The 19104-nt window shown below is 41.2% G+C and overlaps 3 protein-coding genes across 3 annotated transcripts; 1 reads left to right on the plus strand and 2 right to left on the minus strand.

Moving 5' to 3' along the window:
• Positions 1-41: 41 nt before the first annotated feature.
• Positions 42-2972, minus strand: ttc5 (tetratricopeptide repeat domain 5). Its single transcript, XM_068308211.1, has 9 exons — positions 2807-2972; positions 2296-2428; positions 1995-2206; positions 1753-1903; positions 1224-1315; positions 871-1074; positions 487-701; positions 264-408; positions 42-181 (listed from the first exon to the last, which is right to left on the minus strand). Exons 1-9 carry the CDS (start codon positions 2867-2869, stop codon positions 62-64), a joined length of 1335 nt encoding a protein of 444 aa, XP_068164312.1. The 5' UTR covers positions 2870-2972; the 3' UTR covers positions 42-61.
• A 322-nt stretch (positions 2973-3294) lies between these two features.
• Positions 3295-8819, plus strand: mettl3 (methyltransferase like 3). The gene is made up of 11 exons (XM_068308584.1): positions 3295-3538; positions 4666-4856; positions 4999-5451; positions 5547-5722; positions 6286-6499; positions 6576-6763; positions 7033-7071; positions 7225-7333; positions 7462-7527; positions 7622-7734; positions 7823-8819. Exons 1-11 carry the CDS (start codon positions 3436-3438, stop codon positions 7935-7937), a joined length of 1767 nt encoding a protein of 588 aa, XP_068164685.1. The 5' UTR covers positions 3295-3435; the 3' UTR covers positions 7938-8819.
• si:ch211-237l4.6 (uncharacterized protein LOC446130 homolog) lies at positions 8803-13510 on the minus strand. Its single transcript, XM_068308585.1, has 3 exons — positions 13315-13510; positions 9321-9415; positions 8803-9224 (listed from the first exon to the last, which is right to left on the minus strand). Exons 2-3 carry the CDS (start codon positions 9403-9405, stop codon positions 9043-9045), a joined length of 267 nt encoding a protein of 88 aa, XP_068164686.1. The 5' UTR covers positions 9406-9415; positions 13315-13510; the 3' UTR covers positions 8803-9042.
• Positions 13511-19104: the final 5594 nt, after the last annotated feature.

Genomic DNA, 19104 nt, shown 5'->3' on the forward strand with positions numbered 1-19104 from the left:
AAAGTTTATATTTCCAGAATTCTCCTTCAAAATTCCAAACTGTGGTCCTCGTGCCCGTCGCTCAATTCCAGTGAGGCGTGTAGCTGATGGAGGCAGCAGTCTGACTGTGGATGTTTTGTTTCTTGCCGTTGACGATGAGGAGCAAAGGCGAGTCCACTCGTATGCTTCTGAAGTCAAACGACTGCCAGAGGAAGGAAACGTGAACGTCAGACCGTTTTGCCAGAATAAGACCAAAATAAAGGGGAGTGTTCCCAAACACTGACCTCAGATCCGTGTGTTATACTGTTTTGCTTGACGTGAGGCTCAGGAATGACGACTGTGTCTCCTATCAGGACCCCCCAGCCATCTGCTGAGTTGTAAACCATCACCACTACACACACCTCCTCGCTGTCCACCATGCCAAAAGTACTGCAGGGAAAAAACACTTCATTAAACATTTGTTTCTCCAGTAAAGGTACGCGGTTCTGTAAACTAGGCTGTACTCACAAGGCCATGCTGCCCTCAGAGGTCACGCTGAACACCACCTTGCCCAAGGCAGCCACTCCGACGTTGTTGCCATGTTGGAGGGAGGACAGAGTGCGAGGCTCCAGGCTACCGACGCGGCCCATCGGAGACCGGAAGTCAGAGGAGGAGCACGGACCCAAAGCCGACGTGTTGAGGTTCGAGAGCATCGACCGTAACCGCCGGGTCTTCACGTTCCCCTGAAGAGATGGAAAGACTGGAGGGTTGGAACTGGATAGTCAAAGATGTCAATCAGTGATGAAGATATCAGCTAAATGACATTGAAACAGGCTCAAAGATAAATCCAAGTAGGTATAAATAAGAGGAAAAGTTGCAGGGACTGCGACAATGAGCAACATCTTGTCCCACCTTGTTCTGAATGAGTTTGGTGACCTTCCTCAGATACTCCAGAAGCTGCTTCTCCTTCTCCTGAGGTGCCTCCCAACCGTGGTCGAGCACTGCTGCTTGTTTGTAGCCACAAAGCGCAGACCCATACATCTCCTCATACTGGAACAAACTGGATCGGTTGAAATGTAGATCTGAGTTAAAGGAGGCAGATTTGTCCACTCTTTCCTACACACAGCAAACAGAAACAATATTAGTGCACTAGTGTGATTAGAGAGATAGAGTAGGACTTTATTTATCCCTTCAGGAGGGTCCATCAGGGAAATTAGTTGATCAGTGCTGAATTTTAACAGACGTGTTTGGTGCTTGGTACTTACAGATTGTGCATAAGCGGTAAAAGCTTGCTGAGACAACTGCGGATTCTGTCCACAGCCGAAAAAGAGAGATAGGTAGGCATTTCCCAAGATATCTGGAAATTAAATAATACCGTTCAAGATTTGAGACATTTGAGTGTACAGCAGTAATAATGAGTATTAATTCAAAATATCATAATAAATATTGATTAATATGAGGCTAACATGGGCAGTGAAATATATACAGCAAGGAACTACTATTAATTCGACACTCAAAATTTTGATTGATTAGGTCAATTCAATTTTAAACTGTACAGAATTTAAATACTGGTGTTTGTCTCCGTCTAGTGGCCAAATACCGTCAATGCACCCGGTTTTTATGATAAATATCTTTTAACAAGGATCTAAACTCCATTCAGTAAATGTAAACTTCAGCTCTGGATCTGTGAAACAGGCTCCTTATTAAGGGTTATAAAAAAAATATGATATCTTCCCCGCGATGCAGTCTTATCTCATTTATTTGCTTATCAAGTACTCAAGACGTTCTACTCACACCAGGACGTCCCGTCTTGTACATCCAGCTGCACAGCTTCTCGGGCCATGTCCATACTCTCCAGCAACTGCTTGCCTTGTTGAACCTTGTCTGTCACAGGTAGCTGTCTCAGCACCATAGAAAGGCTGCGTAGAGACACTTTGTTCTTGCTCTAAGGAGGTGAAAGATGAGGTATGTGATGGGTGAGTTAATAAGATAAGCATAAACAATGGCTTTCTTCTCTCTTCATGTTCTTAGTGTACCTGTTGCAAGGCTCCAGTGAAACAATTCTTGGCACCTATCAAGTCTCCTTTTTTCCAGTGCTGCTCCCCTAATGTGTTCCAGCCTTCAATCAGTCCAGGCTCCAACTTCACTGCCTGGGAAAGGCACTTGTATGCTTCAGCGCTGAAGTCAGGAGCTATGTTTAGACACCTGCCCTTCAGCAGCAGAAACTCTGCTTTGTGTTTAAATTCATCTGTTGGGAAATCAGACACAGGAACATGAATATGAACAACATTCTGCAAATTAAAGTCTATTGTGCATCAGTTTAGACAAATTATTCACCTTCTTTCTCCTCCAGCTTCTTCAAAGTCTTCTCTAACTCCTGGGTAACATCACTTTGTTTCTTTGCCGCTTCTTCCAAACTGTGAGCCTCAAAATAGCAATCTCTGAATTTATACAGGTCATCCACAAGCTCCTGTAATGGAATGATATGGAGAAGGAGGGGAGAGGTAATAACAAATAACATACAGATACTGTATATATTAATTATATGCATTTCTATGGATTGCAACAATCTACAGACTATGGACTGAGTTATTCTGAAGGCATAAATTTTAAGAAGAATATGTATTGAAGATGATTAGCATTAGTGAACATAGGGTGTTTAGAAACATGTTCTAATTTAGCATAATCATACAAGAAAGTGACACGAAAACAGACACCATAACAGATACAGTAGAGACTTGCAGCAAGCAAATAATGACAAAACACGACAGAGATCTCACGATATATTAACAAATCGGGAAAACTCGATTTGTTCAATATAAATATACGTATAATGATGAGACAGTACCTTCAAAGTTTGCAGCTCATCCTTGTGTGTCTCAGGCTCTGTTAGCTTTTCGTGTTCCGCCATCTTTGCTCTGGATTGGAACAATAATGACGTGATAGTAAAAAAAAAAAAAGAAGCTAAAATTAAACGAAGTAAAAAAAATAAAGACAACGACTGCTGAATTGCAATATAACTTATTAATGTGACAGAAAATACGTATTTATTCAGAGTTGTAGCATTAACGCTGTTAACGTTAAAACACAGGAAATAGGGTTTTCGTTTCAGTGACGTCACACGGTTAAGTCCGTGTCTAAAATAAGTCCGATGAGAATCTTTTTCCCAAAGCCGGAAACACGATTCTATATGCTGCGCATAGACAGACAGAGAAGCCCCCGATTAAATATATCCGTTTTAGTATAATTTGTTTAAAAATCCGGAATAACTTCGGACAGAAAGCGTTATCGCGATTGTTCTGTAAGGCGTCAATCAGCTGGAACGATACATCGTCACCTCCAGATTCCGATCGGACGTTCCTTTGCGGTGGACCATACAATCTCAGTTCGATAGATTCCAAAGAGAGTAATTGTTATCAAAATACAGTTCTTTGTGACAGTTGATGTTGTATGTGTAATTTTTGACTTCTGGTCGTCATGTCGGACACATGGAGTAACATTCAAGCGCACAAGAAGCAGCTGGACTCTCTGCGGGAGAGGTTGCAACGGCGGCGGAAAGATCCCGCACAACTTTCTGCTGGTACGTCCAGGGAGGAGAAGGGTAACAATAGGGCATGGGTTGTCTGTCATGCAGATTAATTGTCAAAGTTAATTGTCGAGAATGAGAATAAATTACGTCACAACAGTCTAACTACTTTATCTTACAGCTGCCTGCTTTTACAAAAAAAATATTGGAATTATATTCATATAATTCATATTGAGGAAAATCTCAACTCCCACTGTCAGTATCAACAAGTAGCCGAGCATAAACATTCATGGACAGAAGGAACATGGGGTGAAATGATACACATACTGTATCTTCAATACTGTCTCTCAAGTAGAACCAACTGACCAGAGGTCACTCACTTGACACGAATCAAGCCTCGGGTAGTCGGATGGAGCTGCAGGAAGGACACAATCCCATTTCTTCACCCAGCAGGGTGATCAACACCTGGAACAGGCTCCTAAAAGAAGTGGAAGCTTCATCTTTGACTTGACAGACTCAGCATCACGTCCTCTGGGGAATCTGGATGAACTCACACAAACTTCCCATCTGGACAAAGCACGGGTGCATAGGCTAAGGCTCCACACTGTGCATTTGTAATTTATTGTATTGTGTGGAAAAGATGCAATCTAGCCGCTGTCAGAATTCCATCTTACGTCGTGTAAAATATAAATAGCAAATAAAATGTCCAATTCTCATCATGTCCAATATGACCTCCTTAAATAGACAGTATTGACTTTACTATCACAGAAGACAAATAACAACAGCAAATATTGGTTTGGTGAGACTTTTGACAAGCTGGAATTTCTGGCAACTCTTTGGCATCAATAATGACATATGATTCATCAGTTATCAATGCACTATAATTAATTATCAACCTCTTAACTTAGAAATTGGTTCCTCGGTCAGTCTTTTGTCAACAAATTCTGTTTCCATCAGTGTTGTGTAGTTTCTCTATAAAACTATAAGGAAGGTTAAAAGACTAAAAGATGGTACAGCTAGGTTTAGAAGGGAATTCTGGAAACAAGAAGCAATATTTCAGTTTTATTCAATGAATGAAATGCCTTTAATAACACTTAAATTTGTATTTTTCATTTTCAATTTTGTCACTATTGGAAATTATGTAAACTCACAAATGAAAGTGTTTTTCTCCTCTTTTCCAGATGGTGGAAACAGTACAGAGGGTTCCGCAGTCAGAAGTGAGAGTCCAGCTCCATCCACACCGATCCTGCCTCAAGAAGAGACGGGAAAACCACCAGACCCTGAACTAGAGAAGAGGCTGCTGGGATATCTCTCTGATCTGAGTCTGTCGCTACCAATGGACTCGCTTGCCATCACGAATGAACTCAACAGTGTGAGTCTTTGCCTCAGTGCAGAAATGCTGGATTCAGAATGCACACAATTTATGGGGGAAAGTAAAAGAGGTGTATCTTATAATCAATTCCTTATCTTTTACTTTTAAACTTTTCTGTCTTGCATTTGATTCTCACACACAGTCTGGCACAGCCGTCAGTCATGGATGCATCCAGAGTCTGCTGCTCAAATTCTCTGCTCAGGAACTGATTGAGGTCCGACAGCCCTCCTCTGCCTCTTCATCTTCCGCCCCCTCCTCCTCTATTGTCGTAGCTGTGGACCACACAAAGCTATGGGCCATGATCGGGTCTGGAGCCGGAGCCCAACAGACTGGCATCAAGAGAAAAGCAGAGGATCAGCCTCACCATAAAAGAGCTCCTGGCTTCTCGCCCTCGCTCCAGAGCTCTGCTTCTCCACCACACACCTCCTTCACCTCCCTAACGCCGGCTTCCTCCACACAGCTGGCCGGGCCTCTGGCGTCAGTGGGCGGTGCAGAGAAGAAGAGCAGGAGCAACAAAAACCAGTCTTCTCACTTGGACATGGAGATCGAGAGCCTCCTGAATCAACAGTCCACCATAGAGCAGCAGAGCAAGAAGGTTGGAAGGAGGAGCAGACAGAATGTGACCTGAAGCGGGATGGTTTGAGTTGTGATTGCTGACGTCGTGTGTTGTGAATATTATTCATGCCCTAGGTCAGCAGAGAGATTCTGGAGCTGCTCAACGCCAGCACGGCTAAGGAGCAGTCCATCGTGGAGAAGTTCCGGTCTCGTGGCCGAGCTCAGGTCCAGGAATTCTGCGATCACGGGACCAAAGAGGATTGTGTTCGCTCGGAGGACACCGTTCAGCCGTGCACCAAGTTACATTTCCGGTCAGTAAAAGTTTTATTTCCTTGTTCACATCGCCAGAGTCAATGGTTTACAACTTTCACTACACAGATGTGATTTTATGTTTTGTTCAGTTAAAAATTTAATTAATAAATTTGCATTGCAGCTCTTTGTTGTTCCATCTTCTTTCCCCCAAATCTAATGACAATCATTGCTCTTCGAAGCTTAAAATGTTAGAGAGAAATTTTTCTTCCTTCAGCCTGAAGAGGTCCCTCTAATCAAAAAAAATGTATAGTTGTTAGAAACGTTCCAACAAACACTTACATCATTATAATAATACATATAAAAAATATGAATTTCACAATTAGAGCTAAGACATTATTTCTGTATGGAGCTTGTCCACATGCTGACTGTTGGTTTGTGGGCGCGGCTCTCTGTGGTTTGGCAGGTTGGGAACGCCCAAAGTTGTCAAGATTAACGATGGAATGACAAGAATCAAATTCATTCTTTCACTCAATCACTTTGCTTTTTTATCGTTTGGTAATAATTTATATTTTCTCATGAAATATTGGATCATTTCATTTCCGTTTCGCGCCCTCGCCTGCAGCCGCATCATCAACAAGCACACAGACGAGAGCCTTGGCGACTGCTCCTTCCTCAACACCTGTTTCCACATGGATACCTGCAAATACGTCCACTATGAGATCGACAGCCCCCCAGAAGCCGAGGGGGGCCTCCTCGGACCTCAGGCTGGGGCCACGGAGCTCGGACTCCACGATGGAGATGCAGACAGCAACGTGGGCAAACTGTTCCCGTCTCAGGTGAGTCAGAAAGAGGGGGGATGACTGGAAGACAAGTGAGAGCCAGCTGGATGCTGAGGTCTTTCTCTCCCTGCAGTGGATCTGCTGTGACATACGCTACCTGGATGTGTCCATCCTGGGGAAGTTTGCTGTGGTGATGGCTGACCCCCCGTGGGACATCCACATGGAGCTGCCCTACGGCACGCTGACCGATGACGAGATGAGAAAACTCAACATCCCCATCCTGCAAGATGACGGCTTCCTCTTCCTCTGGGTCACCGGCAGGTGAGTCCAACAATCAAAAGAGTTTGAACGTGTGTGTGTAGAGGTCTTGGAACTGAACACCAACTGGACCGGTCGCTATTTTAGTAGGAGAAGTTTTCACTATGTCAACATTTAAAAAAAAAAGGTCAAAATGTGAATTTCATTTGGGGTGACGACTTAAATGCCAAAATTATTCCTGCCTCCATCCCAAAGAATCCCTAATCCTCATCCTGCATATATTATGGCTTTATTTTCTTTAATTTCTAAGTGTCCCACATTCCACCCTGCAGGGCCATGGAGCTCGGCAGAGAATGTCTCAGTCTTTGGGGGTAAGTTTTATCTTCGCTGCACTTCAACTTTTTTTTTTTTAAAGTTACCATATTTTTTAATTATTTAATATTTTGTTGTAAATTTCGCAGTTTGGGATCAATAAGGTATATCTATCTAATTCGGGGGGTTTTTTTTCACCCAAAACCTTTCAGCTACGAGCGTGTCGACGAAATAATTTGGGTGAAAACCAATCAGCTTCAGAGAATCATTCGTACAGGAAGGACAGGCCATTGGCTGAACCATGGGAAGGAGCATTGTCTGGTGGGGTTTTCTTCCACTCTTCTCACTTATATATATTTTACTGGAATATTTGGAACATATATTTTCCTGGAACATCATCTCGAGGCTGGTAGCGAAGAACTAATATCGTCTGCGTGATTTCTCTTCAGGTGGGGGTGAAGGGAAACCCTCAGGGTTTCAACAGAGGTTTGGACTGTGATGTCATCGTTGCTGAGGTAAAATAGTGGAACTTGTGCCGCTCTTGTGTCGTTTACCTCTTTTGGTTTCTACAGCCTGAAACCTTTGCTCATTATTTTCTTTCTCTTCCAGGTCCGCTCCACCAGTCACAAACCAGATGAGATCTACGGCATGATAGAGAGATTATCACCCGGTACCAGGAAGATCGAACTTTTCGGTCGACCTCACAACGTCCAGCCCAACTGGTACCGTCACACTTTGATTTCAAGTACAGTTAAGTTCTCTACATTTCCACATGGATTGCTTCATCATTTTCTCGCCCTTCACTTGTAGGATAACTCTTGGAAACCAGCTCGATGGCATTCATCTCTTGGATCCTGAGGTTGTGGCTCGATTTAAGAAGCGCTACCCGGACGGGGTCATCTCCAAACCCAAAAACATGCAATGATTATTTTATCAGTGGTCACCAATCTGGAACATTTGTCTATGAATGTCTTTTTTTTGTTGTTTTTATACCAGAGAACGAACTTTATCTCAGTCAGGAAACAACTGAAACCTGCTAATTCCTTTTAGAGCAACATTTTATGTGCATGTGATCATATTTAATGTCGAAAAACTTCAAATCCCACATCGATTAAAACACAGGAGACTCTTTTTTTTTTTAATGTACATTTTTTTGTTATTTTGTTAGTAAAAAAAAAAATGTTACTGGTAGTTTGACAGTTTGTAATTTTGAACAACTGATAAATATTTTTGCATTAAAACAAAATAATGAAGTTTTCAAAAGTTTCCCCCTCCCCTCCACGCACGTTCATTTAAAGTTCAGCACTTAACATTCATTTCTGTTCATTTCAGGCACCATCTACACCCAACAAAGCAATTAGCATTGTTTTTTTTTCCAAAAAAAAGCTAAATACTTTTTAGTATCAAATGTAACAATAAGAAAAGGGAGTTAACTGAAGATTAATGCGACAAAATCTCTAACAGTTATATTCTGCTATGAAGCTCAGTTGATGCTTTTGTGTATTTTATGTTTTTGCTTCAAGAGAACAAGAAGCAACAATATCACGCAGTCTAAATGTGACCCCCAATGCATTTTTTTAAATACTCATTTTCTGTCACTGTGAGGGAGGGGGGGGGGGTTGGTCACGGAGCGGAATTAGAAAGTTAACTCTTGGTAGTGTTTCTTTCATTCATTATAATGATGGCGTCATTCCTCAGATGCATTCTGGAAGTTAACTCCTTCATCCTGCTTTGTGCACAAATAAATGACCCCCCGCCCCCCCCAAAAAATGATTTAAAAAAGGAAAAAAAACACTTAAAATTTTAATGCACTTTTTGGTTGTGAATTCTGTAAACAAGTCAGTTGTGTCCTCTGGAGGGCATCGGCTCCGCCGTTCATTCATTTTTGTCCGTTTCCGCCTCTCCCTCGTTGAATCGGATAAATCAGGAGTTCCCTTGTGTGTGGAAAGTAGCACTGGGGGGGGGTAAGAAGCGAACTGTGTCCACATCTACTGCGTTTATTCTATCCAGCGGCTCGTCCGCAGCTGTCCTCAGTAGGTGGCGTCCACGGCGTTGATGTTGCTGTCCAGCTGGTGTCGGAAAGACAACCTGGCCTTGGAGGAAAAATAAATCTGAGAATCCCGACTCAGGCCTCCGCCTCCTTCGCTGTCGCTGCTCCAGGATGTCGTGGAGTGAAGACGGGGTTTCCTCTCCTCGATGGGATCTGAGGGGACTGATGAGAGAGGAAACAGAAAGTCAGGCTGGTAAAATGTTTATTTTGGTTTCTGCTCCTTAAATTGTGTTAAATTAAAGTGTAAATCCCACTCACTTGTCACTGGTGGACACTGCCTGCTCTTGCAGCGCTCCTTACAGCGTCTGTAGAAAGGAAAACACTGCAGCATCTTCACACCCATGATGGGATCTCTGCAGAAAAAGAAGTGAATTCGTGAGGGGAGAGAAATAGACTGAAATAAAAATTATGTTCTCTAAAGACACAAGATTCCCAGAAACAGACGTAAAAATAAATAAATCTGACTTCCTTTAAAAAACGCCTTCAGGTATGTACACCTCGTCTGATGTTCCGCACTGCCAACGGCTCTTTGTTTCCTCGACAGGTCACAGTTTAATGGAATTATGATCCGACAGCTTCAGGGACATTCTGGTCTAATGTAAGCTGACAGTACGACTGAATGGCACGTTGTCCCCGGCAACAAGCCAGTCAGTATTTACAACAGATCATTATCCTCATGCAGGTTAATCCAAGAGACGGACGTCAATGAGGAGCAGGAACCATAGGAACTAAAAAAAAAGTAATCATCTATATCTGCTCAGAAATTTAAAACAATTTCTGATTGAATGAAGTCAGATGAACACAGGATGTCTGTGAATGATGGGATAAAACCAGGCTTGCACGCTGACACTGAGCTGTATTTACCTGGAGTTGAAAAAAGGTTTTTATTTTAGTCTAATCAGGTTAGGAAATAGGTCAGGTGAAACGGAGCAGAAGACCGAGATGGATCCTGATTGGTTCTTTTGTAAAGACGAGTTGGTTAGTTTTAAATTTTCCCTATAGCTTAGGCAAAAATATAATAATTGTTTTTTATGATCTGCACACAAGGAAATACCTATAAGTAAAAAAAACTTCACAAATACATGAAATACAATGAATAAGAGGCATTCAAGTGTCTCACAGTAAATTAAAAAAGATCAGAATTAAATGAATATTTTCAAAGGATAGATAAAAACATCAGATTTATTTCTACATCCAGTAAAAGGGCTTTAGAATTATTTTTAATCCTAGGCTCATAAAACTAACATGTAATTTATTAAGGGGAAAGGACAGAAGAGTGATCAGGTTTTTACATTTACAAAGACACTAAATACAACAAACAGATGAAGAGTGACCAAAGTCACATCGAGGAAATTAAAAAAAGACCCCAAAAAAAGTTGCAAATGATGAAGAAGGCATGCAAAGAGGCTTCAAAAAGATGTAAAAGAAGATGCAAAATATCCCTAAAGACGCGTGATAACAACCAGAGGCGGTGTGTCCACAAAGAGACGCAGAACGACGCTGAAGAGACACAAAAAGATGCAAAATTACCACAAACGACTAGAAATCAATTCAAAACTAGAGAGCAACAGAAAATAACTTCCCTGAAGGACTGATAAAGATGTAAAACCATTGTTTATTCATCACAGGGAGGAGGATGCAAACAGTAAACTGTGATTTCATCACTCAGACCAGTGTTTGGCTGACATCTCTTTCCTTCTGTTTACTCCCGATTCCTCTCGCCACTCGACTCAGGTTCTTTGAGGTGTGACGGCGCTCACAGGCTAATTTTAAAGTCTCTCCTTCTTCCCTCCATCTCTTCTCTTAACCAGTGGACCTCCCTTCTCTTTTTCACAAAGGTGTGGCTGTGAAATAGTATCAACTTACAGACACAGTGATTCCATTATGTTTGGGTCAATTTGGAGTTCCTGAATGTGAATTTATAGCTCACAGAAGCAGAACTAGTTCCATTTCCGCCTATTTCCACACAGAATATTAATTACCCCTGAAGAATAAGAGAATAATAATCTTATTTCTCTTGCACACAAAAGTTCCACACAAGGCCCCGGTCAGTGGTGAGGAATTTTGGAACAAGATCACGATTGGCTGCGGCGCCTCTGGCAGCAGCCTGGGGGAGAAAAACAACCTCAGATGGGAAAAACTTACACAAGAGGTTGTTTTTTTTTTTGTAGAGGGAACTGATAGTGCCTACCAGAGAGGAGGAGGAAGTGAAAAGACGATGAAGAGGAAGAAACAGACAGGATGGGGATGAATGTAGAAGAAAAAAAAAGGGAAACAAATCCACTCTTTCTTCTCACTGCACCTGAATAAAGTGGTTTTATTCATTTTAGAAGAGAAGGCTCACGCATGGAGACGCAAAAATACAAAAAAAGGGAGTGTTTTTTTGGTGTGTTTTGCAAGCTTCCAAGTTAAGCAAATGAGTGTTTTTGTCAGCGTTACAACCTCCACTTCCCCCAAAACGTCCCTCACACTTTTCTTTTCTAAAATTCTCTCTGCACTTATGAGTTTGGCAAACAAAGTGAAAGAAGTTGTTGACACAAGAAAGCTCACAGCAACAAGCTCTGCAGTTGACCGCAGCGCTACATTTCCTCTGAGCTCCCATTTTCCAGGATGTCCCTGAAGATTTATTAAACAAAAAATAAATAAAAAATAGATAAATTAAAGTGTTGCCCTGATTCACTGCCCTCAACACAAAAGCTTCACACAGGCCTGCCAGGCTGAGTGACGCACATACTACCCCCCACCCCTCCTTACACACACACACACACACACACACACACACACACACACACACAAACACAAACTTTCAAGTATTCCTGCACAAGTGCGGGTGTGTGTCCAATAATAGAAGGCAGTAATCAGCTTTTATTCACATTCAACATAGCCAGAAGATAAAGCAGCTTTTTTTGAAGTGTGTCATTCAACACACACAAACCAAACTGGAAGTTATGTCGACTCCTGTCAACAAGACACTTAAGTACAGTGTTTAAACACAATTACACAACACTGGTGTTTCCTTTCTTTGTGTATTTATGAGCCAGCATTTATCTGACAGCTTCACTTAATTTATTGATAAGACTCTCCAAACCGTGACCTCATAGTGAAATAGTAAAAAGTTCACTTTTAAACAGGATTTCACATTGAAAATAAAACATAAAATACAAAATACAATCCTGGATTTAAATAAATTATGAATAATGCAAACAGACGTATGCATATTTTGGCTGATTTTTAATTCTACGCTCCCATAAAAATCAAGGAGCGCCTCGGGGACTGCGTGAATAATTGTAGCGATGACGTCAGGTGGGCGTGGCCTCAGTTGTGCGATGAAAACACACCAGGCTGAGGCGCCTACGTTCACTTCTGCACGTCTGCAAAAAAATTAATGCAAAGCTGCGCCTGACAAAAAAAGTGGAATTGCTCTAAAGTGTCAGGACGACTTTAGAGTATTTTTTATTCAATATCTACTAAAATATTGGTTTTTATTCAATATCTTAGGAAATACTGAAGAAAAAAAACTGACTTAAGAGTCAAAATTAGAGTTTTGTGCGCAAATAAATAAAAATGACATCCAGCAAATTTAAACTTGCTTACATGAGTATAGTTAGATGAAATCCAGCGGCTCTGATGCGTAATGTGTTTATGGAGTTTGGAGGTCATTTCCATTATTGTGCTGTAATTTGCGCGTGCACGAGGAAAGTCCTTTGCGCGTGCGCGCGGAAGGTTGAATGAGAGGTTGCTGCGCCAGACAGGATAATCTGAGCTCTCATCTAGAGCACTACACATTACTTATCTCTCCTCTGTCGCCATGCATACTTGATCAACGTGCTCTGTTGTTGGAAGTGACTGGAAAACATTGCGTAAACAGCGCAAAAAAACATTTACATTTAACGGTTTTGTGGTCCATTAGCCCAGTTTTATTTAATTTCAAATGTTCTGTTGGGTAGTTGTGGAGAGAATAGGTGAACTCATGCGTAAGCAATAAAGTTTGGCAAGCGGTGGTCACCGAACAAGCCCCAAAAGAAAAGAAAAGAAAGAAACGCATACCAGACAGGGTTGTTTATAATCAGGAGCCTCCTGCAAGCACTTCAGCATTTTTCATAATAGTAATTAGGTTATATATCAAGTATAAAGAGAATCTACTCGACTCTATTTGCCTTGATCGATAATTATACTCGATATCCGAGCTGTGAGCAGGAAGCTGCAGTTTCACCGACGCGCTCGTTTCCACGCGTCAAACGGAATTACTCACCTTTAGAAATAAACGTGTGGATTTGGAAGTCAGTGAGTGGAAATCAATGCGTTGATGGGTTTCTCTAATGAAACACGACCGCTCTCACTTCATCCGCGATTTCCCGCCGCTCCCCTTTATTAAACCGCGTCCTCTGCGGTGCGTCCTGGTCGGCGCGTATGGAAAGGTTTCCGTGGCGCGGAACGACTGAACTTTAAATAGCTAATCCCTGGTGCGTGGTGAGTTGACACGCCTGCTTTCTCCCACCCTCCCTCACCCGTCAGCTCGCTCTCTCCCTCTCAGCTCCCCAACTGCTCCTTTCCTCCCCCCTATTGCCTCACCCATTGGTGGATTTAATGCAGGCGTGTTGCGCGTTTTATAGAATGTGGTGGAAATGGCCTGGTGGTCGATGATAACACGATCAAGAGTCATTTAAGGTGCAGTTATGCAGGTTTTTGCCTTCAAGCTTCCTCTATTAGGTTAAATAGTTCCTTTTGGCGTTTATTTTTTATTACACACATTATTATATGAGTGTCAGGAAATCAAATTATCACCAACCACGGTGTGAGGCTGTTTCACTTTTTTTTTCTCCATACCTGCTCTGCAGGTAAAGTGTCTCTCACACACACACACACACACACACACACACACACACACACACACACACACACACACACACACACACACACACACACACACACACACACACACACACACACACACACACACACACACACACACTTCCTCCTGCATGCTTCCTTTGTTTTGCCTGCACAATATTTAAAATATGTGTTGATACAACAAAGAATTTGAACAGAAATCAAATACAGAAATAGCTTGAGCTCGCATGCAGGAGAGATAAAAGGTCAAAAATACTCACCGGTAGTGAAAATGAGGTCATCTGGCATGTTTACGTGAATGAAATACTTTTTTACTGTTACTGATTACTATCATGATAGATAGAATGTCCCTAAGAATCTCTGAACTGTCTGAAAAGTCAAAATAAATTCTTTATATTTGTTTAAAAAACAAAAACTTTGACTGATTTTTTTTTGTATTTTATCATATATTTAATGATGGTGGAGTTGTTATGTTATATCTATGATCACTACGACACGAGATCTGATTAAAAATGAAGAAATAAAACACTTTTTTTGGGATCATCTTCACCGAAATCTTCATGGGAAATTCCTTCACTGTTTAGAGATATCAAAACAAGAGGCAAACAAATCAACAAAGTCCATTTTACTTTCTTAATAGAGTCATAATTTGTGTCAAGTATTTAGGCGTTCCTCCCTTGTCACAGGTGCAGTACATTCAATTCCACACTTTCGGTGTGAGTCAGACACGCTGGTTGCAGCCAGCTGGCTGAGGTTTCTTCACTCCGTGTACCGCAGATGCAAACAGAAGCTTTCTGGAATGCAGTGAACTCCAAACATCCACACACGTTCACGACAGTCGCATCCAAACAGCACCTGTGACAGCATAAACGCTGTTTACAAAAACTTTACAAGAAAAAGCTGTAAAAGAAATGTTGGCACCTATAGTAACACCCTAATAACACCCTAATAAAAAAATAGAGAAATGTTCCTTTCACATTTGGGGGTTTACTGCCAGTTTTCTAGTTGAATATGTTCTGGAAGAGTTCTGAATGTGAGTCTGCACTTAAATCCCCAGGAAACAGTCTTTATAACAGCAGAAACATTTTGCATTTCTGGACTTTCTAATTAATTCAATTGATTTTGATTGGTTTTATATTATTATTACAGTGGAAATAGGTCATTCTTCTAATGTTGAAAGGACCATGAATAGTTTTTCAGTTCCTTTATAATTGGTTCATTTGGTATAATCCGGCCGAATGTAACCAATGCTATTCATAATTCAACAGCATACAGATCCTATGCTTCCATTTCAGCATCATTAGTGATTCATGCACCATTAGAGATCAATACTGTTCTCTTTAGTCCACATCCCTTTCTGGAAATGTTCTTTGTTACGAATGTGAAAATAGAAGCTCGGCTGGACCGTAATTTACATCGAAAGAGAGAAACGTCCAGCAATCTGATGGTGTTAAAGGTTGTGTCTCCATCCGATTCATGCATTCTGTCAATGTGTGTGTGATCACACTCACATATCCAGATTTACACCAGAGGATACGACTGAGCGAGGTTGAGTAATGGTAACCAATGTCATCTGAGTACAAGGATTACAGATGAACAGTTGATCCGTTGGTCCCTCCTTTTGATCACCTTCTGATTACCAATATTTTATAACTTTTTAAGACAAATCCAATCTATTTTTATCTGAATTTCACTACAATGTTCATTAAAAAAAACAGTGGGTATTTTGCAAGTGTGTTTTGTGCAACACCAGATTCCAAAAGTTGCTCTGAGGCTTTTGGAATACCTTCACAGAAAGCCAAGTGGTGACGGTGCGGCTCCCTTTCATGCATTGTGACACCCGTTCCTTTCCTTGTAAGGTGAGGAGTGTTCCTATCAGTCTGCTAAAAATGATTATGAGCACCCAGCTTAGATATCAGGAAGGAAACCGCTCCAGTCCTCACACTGCCTGAAGTGCCGTTGGGATATCGGATGTCTTCAGCTGAGGCACCTAAGAGGTGGAAGTGGAAAGTGACAATGTCATAATACCCATAATACCCACATCATTCCCTGTCAATTTTTACCCCTTTAGTTATTTAATACCTCGGTGCCACTGCTCCACTGGCCTACAGACAGGAATAGCACCACTGAGAACATGCTGGATGGAAGGAGACAGATGTATTCACCCCATCTGTAATACCTAAAAATAGACTGAGGCTGTACATGAACCACCTCAGTTTGCCAAATATTCATGCAAGCCCCCAAAAAGGACCAATTTCTTAATGAAATTATGTTTTTTTGGGGGGGGATATAAAGTTACAAGACAGGGAAAAAGGAAACATTTGCAAAAATGTACCAAAGAAGCTAAATTAATGAGCAAGTTACAATAAAATATCAATATTTGTTGCTTAAATTTTTGAGACAGTTCAGAAAAAGTTGCTTATTTTACTTCAAGAGTTTTCAACAATGAATGATGAACGTTGATCTTCTCTTTCGTTCAGCAAAGCTAGAAAGTGGATTGGATGAATAAGACAACAAGATGATTCAACTGATTCAAAATAAAATTAACATTTACATACAAAACACCTTTCAAATAACGTGCATGACTTCCCTAGGGTAAAAGTGACTACTACCATTTAAAAACTGACTTCCCTCAAGCATACTTTGTTCTCACTGAAAGGAAATGCATTTCTAATCCTTTGGGGAAAAGACCCTCTTCTGCATTTATTTACTTTCAGTTTTATCTTCCATTAAATTAAAAGTTGAGTCATGCAAGGAAATTGTTGTGCAGCACCGAGGCTGTTAGCACACCGCCTTTCGTTTCTCAGTGGGCAGGTGACTCAATGCTTACCAACCCTTCAGCCACAAAGCGATATTCCCTTCAGAAATAGAATTACTTCAATATGTTTAACTGATTGTTTTATCTTCAATTTCTGTTCTGAGAAATCATTTCATTTCCTCATCTAACATATTTTACCTGGATTTTCACGAGCTTCGATTGCGTCCCTGAAAAGGAATTTTATTGGTGTTGACTACGCAAGATTACAGTCTTGCATAGTCAATATAGGTCATAATCTATATAGGTCATCGCTTGTTGAAAAGAAATGACCTGAACAAATTGTAAAATGGCTAAAATCTCCCCTGCCATAGACTTATTTTGCAATGCACCAAAAATAGAGATGAAATCAAATACAAACATGTCATTGAAGAATCAAACAGGTGTATCCGTCTGAGTGAGCGCTGACCAAACCCTTATTTTTACTCTTACTGGTTCTGTCGTTCTTCTGCGGAGCCAGAACTGGGTCAGACCATCTGAGGTCACTCAGGCCTCATTTCCCACAACATTTCCACCTTAAATTATCCCAGTAAAGGGGAAAGGTCACAGCCGAGCCCAGCGTACCGTCAGACGACACCTCTGGATATCGTAAATATACAGTTAAAAAAGCAAACAAAGAAAAAAACCACCGTAATGTTCTTTCATCACGGTTGAATATTAATTCGGTCGAGCAGGTTAATAAACTGAGTTCCCTTAAATTTATGCCCGATCATAATCTGTGAGCACCATGCCGGAATCCCACTGCTACTTACAGTTAGCATGAGATTATTTTGGGATTAATCTCCACTATCACTGGATTTAACTTCTTCGTTTTGTTGTGTAGCAAATAAATACACAACTAAGTTGTCACTGCTGAAAATGTGTGTGTTCCATCTTCAGATTATTCTGATTTAAATACATGTGCAGCCACCAAACATAATCCTAATCCTGCACGTAGCGAGCTAGCTGTTGTCCCTCCAAAAGTGAAGGAACAAAAATAATTTAATTTTACTTTAAACCACTTCTTAAACTTATCAAAAAGATATTAGGGATTCTTTATTCAGCCTAATAAACCTGCCAAAAAAGATTTTGTAGGCGCTTTGTCGATTGCGGTTTTGCTGACATTTAGCTACGACGCAAAACAAAAGAAGCAGATGAGCAGTTATAACTCTTGACTTGCCAGCTATGATGTGTTATATCATAATTACACAGGTGTAGACCAGCTGAATGTGGGATTAGTGGACCGGCTGCTCCGTGGGCCCGGCTCGGGTCATTCAGCGTGGTTTCATGTAATAACCGGGGGCTGCAGGTAACACTTACACCTGTCTGGCTCCACACCGCCGACAGCATGACTGCTGCTTTTAAATGTTTGTGCTGAGACTCAAAAAACAAAACAAAACAAACAAACTAAAGTGCAGAAGAGAAAAATTGAGCGATTTATAGTTTTTACAGTTTTTAATGTTGAATGTTTTCCATACATAGAGTTCCCTCCCCTGACTGTTGGTCAAGCCTGAATAAAATCAAGCAGGGGAAAAAGGGGCTCAGTCTATTTCCCGATAATGACCTCACCACAAGGCATTTCTGGTTCAATCTGGTTTTTAAGGTTTTCTTTCTTTTCACTCCGCTCATGTGAAAGCGAGTGTTTACGCAAGCGTTTATCCGCCACCACATTAAAAAGGACTTTCTTTCCCTCTTTGGATTCTTTTCTAATTTGCATTAGAAGTATGCGAGGACGGACCCCCGTCTGGTTTTACACCCTCCCTTCTTTCATTCCTTTTCACTTGAGCCACTTCCTAGCTTTGTGTTGTGTATTATTTAAGAAGTCTGCATTGGCCCGTGTTTTTCTAACAGCGGCTTTATTTCTCATCCGTGTCATACAAGCAAGAGAACACGCAAACGATTTAAGGGAACAAATCGTTTTGATGATAATCTGAATAATATTATTATCAATAAAAAAAACACGTCAATGACGTCAGTAAATCAGACTTTCTCTCAGACTTTGAGCAACAGCTTTGTGTTATCTGTGTCCGTGCTCACCTGGGTGCAGCTCTGCAACAGGCTTTTAACTTAAAAGTTAGGTAACAATTACCACGAATCAGCTCCATGGCAACTAAAGATTATAAGCTTAACCTGCTCCTATAAGAGGAGCCGCTGGCGCTTGTTGTTTTCTGTTTATGCAGCTGCAGTGCTCACAGTATCCACAGGGGGACATTCTGACCTTTGACCTTGTCTGGCCGGCACGGTAATCCTGTTAGATCTGGCTGTTTAGCCGCATGAGAACAGCACAACGTGAGTAATTGACAGAGATCCTCAGTGATTTTGCAGTTTTTCCGCCTCCTTAATCAGAGTTAAAGAGTGACACAGTTGGTGGTTGGTGTGGAAAAACATCAGACAAGG

This window comes from Antennarius striatus, chromosome 23, assembly GCF_040054535.1.
Source record: "Antennarius striatus isolate MH-2024 chromosome 23, ASM4005453v1, whole genome shotgun sequence".
Classification (NCBI taxonomy): Eukaryota; Metazoa; Chordata; class Actinopteri; order Lophiiformes; family Antennariidae; genus Antennarius; species Antennarius striatus.